Source organism: Nicotiana tabacum, chromosome 2 (genome assembly GCF_000715075.1).
Source record: "Nicotiana tabacum cultivar K326 chromosome 2, ASM71507v2, whole genome shotgun sequence".
Lineage (NCBI taxonomy): Eukaryota > Viridiplantae > Streptophyta > Magnoliopsida > Solanales > Solanaceae > Nicotiana > Nicotiana tabacum.
In genome coordinates this window covers 94220116-94229800 of record NC_134081.1, presented here as the reverse complement: position 1 = coordinate 94229800, position 9685 = coordinate 94220116, and the positions used below count along the sequence as shown (strand labels likewise).

Genomic DNA, 9685 nt, shown 5'->3' with positions numbered 1-9685 from the left:
TTGAGTGTTTATTGCTCATCATGTTGTTAATTACTTGACTTAATTACCTTATGACTAAATAGGATATCTTTCTCCATAATACGCCAATGGTGGACATTTAACTCGGAAATCAGATATTTATAGGTTCAGAGTTTTATTGCTAGAAATAGCCTAGACAAACCAAAATCCGCAATTTTGGGTGTAAAATTCTGATCAACAAGTATATCGTTGGCATTAGTATCTCTGCATACAATGTGGGGATTCACTTCTTCATGTAGATATGAAAGTCCCTTTGCTATTCCTTTTGAATTTCTCTCCTAACTGCCCATGTAAATTTACTTCTGTATTGCTCTTCCCGTGCTTGTCAAAACAATCAATTTAGGCCATCTCATTGTGATAGGAATCTTCCAAAAATTAAATATGAGAGATATATTAAAGAATGTGTTTTAAGTTATGTATACTATTAGCGTAACAAATTTCACACTACCGAATCTTTTACGCTGACAGTATATAAAACTGAAACTGTTTTAAAAAAATATAACCTATCAAAGATTGTGTTAGACTATTGTTTTCCCTGTAATCATAGACTAAGAGTCTGTTGGTCAATATCCTATGAGGGTGACAAGATTTTCATGTCTAATATCAGACAATGCAGCTATAAATTCCCTTTCACCTCACATTGTTTCTAATTCAATTGATAGAACCTTTACAGCCACACTGCTTCCATCTTCAACCCGACTCTTTTCAAGAAAAAAACCCAATGAACATTGGAAACGAATGCAGTCGGGAAAAAATAGCCATCCCCCTCTCCCCCAAATCCATGGTTATAGTTGGAGTCGGTTATATGAATCCTCCATATTCATGTCATTTCATTTATGCCTTCAGCTAACATATATTTTTAGAGTCTGCTGAAATTCATACATAAAATAGTATGGAACCTGCAATTATTTTTCGCTCATCAAACGGAAGAATGCTGATATCCATAGACAAAATCTATATCTACAAATGTTGTTTATATATAATTTAGTATTATGGAGTTTAGACTCTATTAGATTCTTATTATAGGCTTGGATTTTGGTATTGCATAGTAGTTTAACTTCCTGTTACTTCTCTTCCTTCAAAACTCACGCATTCGAAAATGCTATCTATACAATTTGTTAGTGTTATGGAGTTTAGACTATTCGATTCTTATTATAGGCTTGGATTTTGGTATTGCATAGTAGTTCAACTTCCTGTTACTTTTCTTCCTTCAAAACTCACGCATTCGAAAACACAATCTATAAAATTTGAAAAAAATTGATAATATGATGTTTAGACTATATTAGATATTCACCGTAACCGTATAAATTACTATTGGATAGTCATTCAACTTCCTTCTCTGTTAGAATTTCTACTTTACACTTTTATGTTCTACTTTAAGCAATATATGCATTAAACATAGAAACTGATATTCTTCCATTAAACCAGCAATTATTGATTTCCTACCTTCTTTCTGTAGAATTAAATCTTTTCCTTTCTATTGGTTTCCTTTTCTTTTGACATATGCAAAACCTGGTTCACAATATGTGATTTTCCCTCAATTATGCTGTTAAAAACTTGATTTTTTCATGCTCTACTCTTTTGTGTACAGCTTTAAGATCAACATATGCATTTAACACAACAGTTGAAGCGTAATGATCCGAAAAATACTTTTAGTTCCAGCAATATTAGACCTATCAGGAAATCTATTTTACCGATTTTCTCATCTCTTGCCATTTTGTCGTATGTAAGCGTTCTTTGTCTTCCATCAAAAGGCACGCCCTCTCTTTACTCCTTCAAAGGCCACGCCTCTTCTTCTACATCTTAATTTAAACCAAACGTTGACTATTGTTCCTTTTATTTCCTACACCCCACAATAAATCCCATCTTTCTTCCTTGATTATTTTTTACTCTGCTCTATGATGTGTTCGTTAGCTATCTCTCTTACGGATAATACCGAAGTATTTATTTATACTCTTAAATTGATGTGTGAACCCCATAATAAATTCCATCTTTCTTCCTTTAATTATTTTTACCCTGCTCTATGATGTGTTTGTTAGCTCTCTCTCTTACTGATAATGATGATAAGCTTTTTTAATTACTAACCACATAAAACACCTCAATTTAACAGGTGCCTTAGAGTTCCAGATTTGTTTCCATGTCCATGAGTAGGTTAGTTAGCATCTTTAGGATATAGAGTAGTATCATCTTACTGTGTAGATGACATTTCCCTTCCTTTTCCATATCATTTAATCTTCTCTATTACTGTAACCTTGGAGTGAGGAGAGGATGATATAAAACTCTCAAATTCTATCCAGTTCCCAGTCATTTAAATTCCTTTTGAATATGATACTCCAAGAATTACCTTTCCTGTTGCATGCAACTGTGAGATAAATATCCTTTGCAAGTAATAAAGAGTACTGGAAACTTATTCCCTGAGAGGTGAATGGCCCAGCCAATTGTCCTACCAGAAAGAGACCTTTCTTCCATTGCCAATGAAAATTTTAATTTTGTGCAAGCCTCTTTTTTGTCTCACAACTTTGTAGTCCCAGAATTTTGTGGATCCAAATGTGCAAGATATATGTGAGATAAAAAGAGGTCTCACACAACTAATGACAGTTGTGCAATAAAAAAAACTTGATTTTTTCATGCTCTACTCTTTTGTGTTCAGCTTTAAGATCGACATATGCATTTAACACAACAGTTGAAGCCTAATGATCCGAAAAATACTTTTAGTTCTAGCAATATTAGACCTATCAGGAAATCTATTTTACCAATTTTCTCATATCTTGTCATTTTGTCGTATGTAAGCGTTCTTTGTCTTCCATCAAAAGGCACACCCTCCCTTTACTCCTTCAAAGGCCACACCTCTTCTTCTTCATCTTAATTTAAACCAAACGTTGACTACTGTTCCTCTTATTTTCTACACCCCACAATAAATCCCATCTTTCTTCCTTGATTATTTTTTACTCTGCTCTATGATATGTTCGTTAGCTATCTCTCTTACGGATAATGCCGAAGTATTTATTTATACTCTTAAATTGATGTGTGAACCCCACAATAAATCCCATCTTTCTTCCTTTAATTATTTTTTACCCTGTTCTATGATGTGTTCATTAGCTATCTCTCTTACGGATAATGCCAAAGTGGTTATTTATATTCTTAAATTGATGTGTGAATATAGAAAACTATAATACTGGTGTTCATAAGATTAGCAAAACCTTATACTTCTTCAATTCCAGTAGCACTTGCGAACTAATTTTTTCTCATCTTTTGTTTGTACCAACTGTAATCCCATCCGGATCCTTTAACCATGAATCCCAAATTGTGGTATTGTTGTAAATTGAAATGATCAGGTGAATATATGCTTTTCCTTGGCAATATTTTAAAGACTTTTTCCTGCTCTATTCAAATGTGCTGTGCTTGAAGATCGACATATGCATTAAACTTATGGTTTTTTCCGTGCTTATTGGATTGATTTTGCTTAGTCTTTATAAGCTTCCATTTGTTCCACGCATTTTCACTCACAAACTTCTTTTCCTACATGACCTTAGCAACCGGAGAACTCGACATCCCTTCACTTTCGGGCAATGAAATCACTGTCTCCTCGTCATTAAATGAGTCAAGTTCAGATTTTGACTCGATAACCTTTTTCGCCTTGCCCTTTCCCTTCACCTCAGCTACTTTCCACTTCTTAGCCGGTGGTGGCTTCGAAGATCCCTCTCTAATTTGGAGCGGAATCTCTCTTGGCCTAGACGGTCGTGATTGACGTGCCCTTATCTTTGTTTGTGCAGGCTGCTCAGTGCTCAGATTTGTGGCCTCAGTGTCCACCGCGGAAGTTCCAGTCTTTTCCTTATCATGCTTAGACTTTGTTCGTGCCTCTGTATTACAGGTTCTGCTAAAGAATATGAAGTTTTCACATATTTGAGTTATAGGGAAATCTCACAAATGCGGATTGAATATTTTATAAATAAACAAGTACAACTGAGAGCTGACATATATAAAGGAGTTTTACCAGATCATTCATGCAAAGAATGAGTTCAAATATATTTCTGTATGTAAAAATTTTCTATATGTTATTGTCTTTGTGACTTTTGAATCCAACAATGACTCCGGATATATTTATATATACAAAGATATTACATATGTTATTACATTTATGTATTTTGAATTAGATTGTTGCAGATAATTATATTGTTGAGGTAGGATTTTATTTGTTTCAATAGGTTTCCACAATTAACATTACGTTTATCACAGTTACAAGTACACCTGAATCTGTTTCCATATATTTGAGGTTGCGGATTAAATATTTTAAAGTTAAACAAGTTAGAACTGATACCTGACATATTTATAGGAGTTTACTAGATAATTCATGCAAAGAATGACTAGAATATATTTATTATATCATTTTTAAGCGCTAGAAATTAACGTTAACCAACAAATTTCTGATGCAACACCCATTGATTGTTTGATCTCATTTTCCGCATATGCTGAAAGATTGACATAAAGGGAAAAAATTGAAGTGCAAAAGAAGTTGATAATTAAAGGTACAATTTTAACTCTCCACCCCCAGCATATGAAGATTTTCACTTCTACCGACCTTCCCCGTGTGCCATCTCTATCATGATTCCCAGAAAACTGTAGATGGCTAACTTTTCGGTATTATGTAGTTGTCAACGGACAACCTATCTTTCTTACCTTCGGTGGTTTATTGCTATTTATTTCTATAAAAAATACAAATTATAATCAACTATAAAAGAGTTGGAATACTGATACCATATTTTCATTGGGAATAGTTGGATGATATACTTAATTCTTTGCAGTGAGATGACGATTTTGTAAACTTTTATATTTACTTTTACAATGGTGTGAAGGAACGAGGATTCATTTACAATTAAAAATATTACATCGGAAGCTTCAAAGATTACATGGGAAAGTGGATTGCCAATGTGATATGACAGCTCTCTATGACCATCAATTGAATATATCTTTTATCTCCAATTTTTTTTAAATCTTACCATTCATTCTTATAATTCACTATATTTAACACCCCACAACATCTCTAATCTCTTGTATCTAATCTCTTATCTCTATCTGTAATAATTAATAAATAAAAGCCCAACCAGATTGCCTAATGAGCCCCAAATATCCGTTTGTCTTAAAAAGCCCAACTATATCCGTTTGGTTGTCGCTATGAAACGGTTCCTTCATATATTCATATACGGAAAGTTAAACGACATAACGATGCCCTCTTCATCCTCATGTGCAAAACCTGCCTCCGTTATAGTGGCTTTTCTAAAGGGTTGTAACTTTCCAATTAACCGTTGCCATCGTTTAAATTTGTTAACCGAATCCTTTATATAAAAGCCACGCACACCATTGTCCTTAAACAATTTCTGCTATCCTTCTTAAACTCATCCTAAAACTGTTATATACAATATGGCGTATTCTCTTCTTACAGAATTGAATAGTACTAGAGACGATTGGACCGTGAGGGTTAGAGTTTGCCGGAAATGGAATTCTATTAATTTCAAGAGAAACAGAGAACTAATGAGTACAGACATGATCCTTATAGATGAAGAGGTAGTACATGTGTCTTACTCTTTTTTAATTAATATGCATTTGTAATTATTAATTTTGAAAACACTAACTGTTTTTCCTCCACCAGGAAACTTTGATACATGCTACAATCAACAAGAATTTAGTAAATAAGTACAAGAATTTGCTCAGTGAAGGATCAGTCTATGTTATTAAGAACTTCAAAGTTAGTGAGGCTTCTGGTGTATATAGACCAGTGACAAGTACTTTTAAAATTTCTTTCTTCCTGACAACTGCACTCCAGGAACTACGAGAAGGTATTGTTAGTATTCCTATAAATGGATTCCAGTTTATAAAACCCGACATGATCGACTCAAGGCTGAACAATAACACCGTGCTATCAGGTATACTGATTACGATTAATGTTTGCTGCTATATTTTCCGCAATAGCAATGTAATTATGAAATGACTACTTCTTTCAATTTGATATTGTAGATGTGGTTGGTTGTTTAGCTGCCATCGGTGACATGGAGAGTGTTGGAAGCAAGTGGAAAAAAAGGGACATCCAAGTTATAACTGATTAGTAAGCCACTTATCTTATTTTAAGTTCCTTTAGTTCGTTAACTTCCTAAAACCAGATTTATTGTGTGTACTTTTATTTTGTTATCCAAGTTGTTTATCCATATATCTTTAGATTACATATTAGATGGATCATATGGATTGTTACTCAATTAAATTTTGTTTCATCTTTTTCCCTGTATAGTTCTGCAAAATCAAAAATAACTTTGTGGGAAGAATTTGGAGAGAAGTTCGAACCATTTCTATACAACGACTCTGGCCCATACGTTGTCATAGTTACTTCTACAGCAGTTAAACAATTCCGTGGTAATTTTTTCCGTTTACTGTTCATTGCTATGTAATTTATTATTGATATTCTGAATTTATATTAAAGTTTGTTTTAAAATTGCATTCGCTATTAACAGGTGAGGTTACTTTCGCCACGACATATGCAAGCAAAATATATGTAAATCTAGAAATAGATTATATAACAACTTTGATTCAAAAGTTTGGTGCCACATTTCTTGGTGTACAAACTATCGGGAGCTCTAATGTCAATAACATTCCCATTGAGGAAGAGATGTTTATGAACAGGATGAACATTACTGAGTTGTTGGAGTCCGACTGGAGCGCCGATATACATGTTATTTCCCTATTTCTACTTCTTTGTAATTAAAATTCCAATTCTTCAAGATGCTTCTACTAATTAGAGTTTTTTATATGCTAGAAATACATTGTTACTGTGAGGGGCAACATTACAGAAATAGATAATTATTTTGATTGGTACTACATTTCATGCAACTCGTATTCGAAGAAGATTGTACCTTCAAATGGTGTCTATACATGTCACTTTTGTGCGAAAGAATGCAAGTTTCCTTTGGTGAAGTAAGGAAGCAACTAACAATGTAAATTTGATTATACTGTCGTTTATTTTAACTGATTGTATAATCATAGGTACAAAATACACGTCAAAGTAAATGACAAAACTGGAAAGACTACTCTGGTTCTATTTAATGCTGTAGCGGAGAAGCTCCTTGATACATCCGCCCACAAGTTGTTCAATAGGCTGTCATTGGAAAGCAATAATGTACCTCCACAAATCCAAAGCCTTTGCGGCAAGGAATTTATTTTCAAGCTACGATTAAACAATTACAATCTTAAAGAGGGGCTTGAAAATTATACGGTATCCAAGTTGTTCATTCCAGATGAGAATCTGGAATTGCAATACACAACAAGGAAAGAACAAAAGGTATTGTGATATAGATTATTTTAAATGGTAATCCAGATGTATATGTACATTGAAAGTATGCTTTATTTTTGTTTGTTATGCAGGGGAAAAAGAAGGTTGAGTATAACATTGAAACAAACGTTTTGTCGAAGGAAAGGTAAATTTCTTTACTGTTTTATTTAGCAAACTTTCAACTACAAAAGAAATTAGCATATTTAATAGATATGTAAATTATATTTCTTCTGAAAACTATTCAGGAATCTACTAATGTCTCTTTGGAGGACTTTGAAGACTCTCCAGAAGATCCACATGTCAATGACGGTGTTAACTGTAGGGGGAGAAGAACTTCATTAAGAAAGATTAGAAAGAGAAGAAACCTAATCATAAATGACGATGAAGTTATCGAGCAAACAACCAAAAAAAGCAAAAAGTAGAGTGTTTATTTGTTGGTTTTAGAACTTTTGATGTTGTTTAAGAGTAGGCAAAATTATTGTATCCTTTTGTGCTTTTCAGTATTAATGTAGAAATTGATCTATTGTTGCAGTTGTTTTTTGCTTAACTTATTGATGTAAACGTGTTTCAGAATAGTATTGTCTCCATGTTATGTCATTGTTCGAATTTAACTTTTAATATATGATCTTTTTTTCCCATATTGTTGTTATTACAAAACTGCATGAGAATCTAACCTTACATCATGAAATAACCACTGAGAAAAAAACTTGCAATAAAAAAGCAAGAACAAAGCGTACTAAAATAAGAAACACACCTTCTCTTTCGTTGTTCATGTGTATCTTTTTCAAATTTCCCCTATTCTAATTCCTGTTGTCGTACAACTTGAATGTAAGGTAAAAACTATGGAATATTAAAAGTTGTACTTCTAATGATTTGGAAACTTTACTAGCATATGTATATGGTTATTACTATGGAATGAAAGGAACTAAATATGTCTTCGACGCAAAAAAAAGAGAGTATATATGTGAGTTTTAAGTACAACAGTCATTGATTCAGCAATTTTATGTATGTTATCAACATGACATAGATACCTTTAGATACAAAAAACACTTATCAATTCAAATGACTTATTTTCCTTATTCTCTGGAAGGAAGCAAATTGAACGCATTCAGTAGCAAAAATCTACAACAATGTATTTTCTAATATAGGATTTTTTACTTTATTGAGCAATTCTTGCCTTTCTTGGGATTGCACCAAAAGGTACAGTTGATCTGCACAAGATGTTGTTCGTGACTGCTGATTATTTGTCTAAACGTGGTGAGAAAGGCATTTTTTCTCCTAAGCATATGATTCTCTGTAGAAAATCTGAAGAGTATGATGTGTAGACAGTATCACAGTTTGGCATACTTTGAAGAAAAATGTTCCCGCTTTGGTTGGAACATTTTAAGTGAAAGTTACATAAATACAAAATTACGTCAAACATTTTGAGTTTCATTTACTCATATAGGTAGTAGTTTCACCAACAACGCTAATTTATTTTCTTGCATCTATCATGTCACTACTTTTGCTGTTATTTTTTATTTTCATGAATTCTTGTATTTCCAAGCGCAAAGTGGTTTCTAAATAAATTTGGTCATATTTGGCCAATGCTAGCATTTCCGTATACTCTTACTTCACTACTCATTTGATTGAAATGTTTATCGAAATGTCGGCTCCATACTTTTACAATAAACTGATTGCAGATTTTATTTTTTTTAGCGTTTTGTTAATTGCAGAAAGATAAATAGTGACATAAGAAACAAGAGCGTATTTTTTTTCAGGCAAGTTTCTGTTGTTATATACAATCCTTACTTTCAAGATTTAAATTTTCTAAATATCTTTTGCCATTCCTATCTTTACCGTCTTTCCACTGTTTCACCAATTGAGAAAGGACAAAAGAGAAATGGAAAAAACAGAACAACACATGTTGAAATCTCTTTCTTTAGCAGGATGCAGACATCTTTTGATCAATATGAAACTTAAGTTACTGTCTACCCTGTTAAGATTTCCGTCTGGTGATCTCTTTTTTAAAAACTTGGGCATCACTTTGATGAACTTGGGTTTATTACATCATGTTAACTTGCTTAAAAGCTGGAAACTAAACCATGTGAGTAAGAGTTTTATTTCAAATATTTTGGTTTACATTTCCATTTGCCATTGTTCTCTGCCATTCATTCACATATTTTCATAAGTTTTAACACACTCTTATCAAACAGAAGTTCTAACACCATCTCCTTTTCGCTAACCCACGAAGGTTGCTTCTTACTTGTATTCGCTGGATAATACCTAACCTTTATGTTCCAAATAAATACAGTATTAAATTTAATATTAATTAAATATTTATGAAACACCCAAATATTATATACAACAGTA

The 9685-nt window shown here is 32.9% G+C and overlaps 1 protein-coding gene across 2 annotated transcripts; it reads left to right on the top strand.

The window, feature by feature from the left end:
- The first annotated feature begins 1167 nt into the window (after positions 1 to 1167).
- On the top strand, positions 1168 to 7924 carry LOC107762017 (replication protein A 70 kDa DNA-binding subunit D-like). 2 transcript variants are annotated; one of them, XM_075236299.1, is made up of 9 exons: positions 1168 to 3353; positions 3792 to 5580; positions 5666 to 5939; positions 6031 to 6118; positions 6299 to 6420; positions 6519 to 6978; positions 7048 to 7342; positions 7426 to 7478; positions 7579 to 7924. In XM_075236299.1, exons 2-6 carry the CDS (start codon positions 5437 to 5439, stop codon positions 6767 to 6769), a joined length of 879 nt encoding a protein of 292 aa, XP_075092400.1. In that variant the 5' UTR covers positions 1168 to 3353; positions 3792 to 5436; the 3' UTR covers positions 6770 to 6978; positions 7048 to 7342; positions 7426 to 7478; positions 7579 to 7924. The 2 variants fall into 2 exon arrangements, with proteins under 2 accessions (XP_075092400.1, XP_075092396.1); XM_075236295.1 differs by having other exon boundaries at positions 1168 to 5580.
- Positions 7925 to 9685: the final 1761 nt, after the last annotated feature.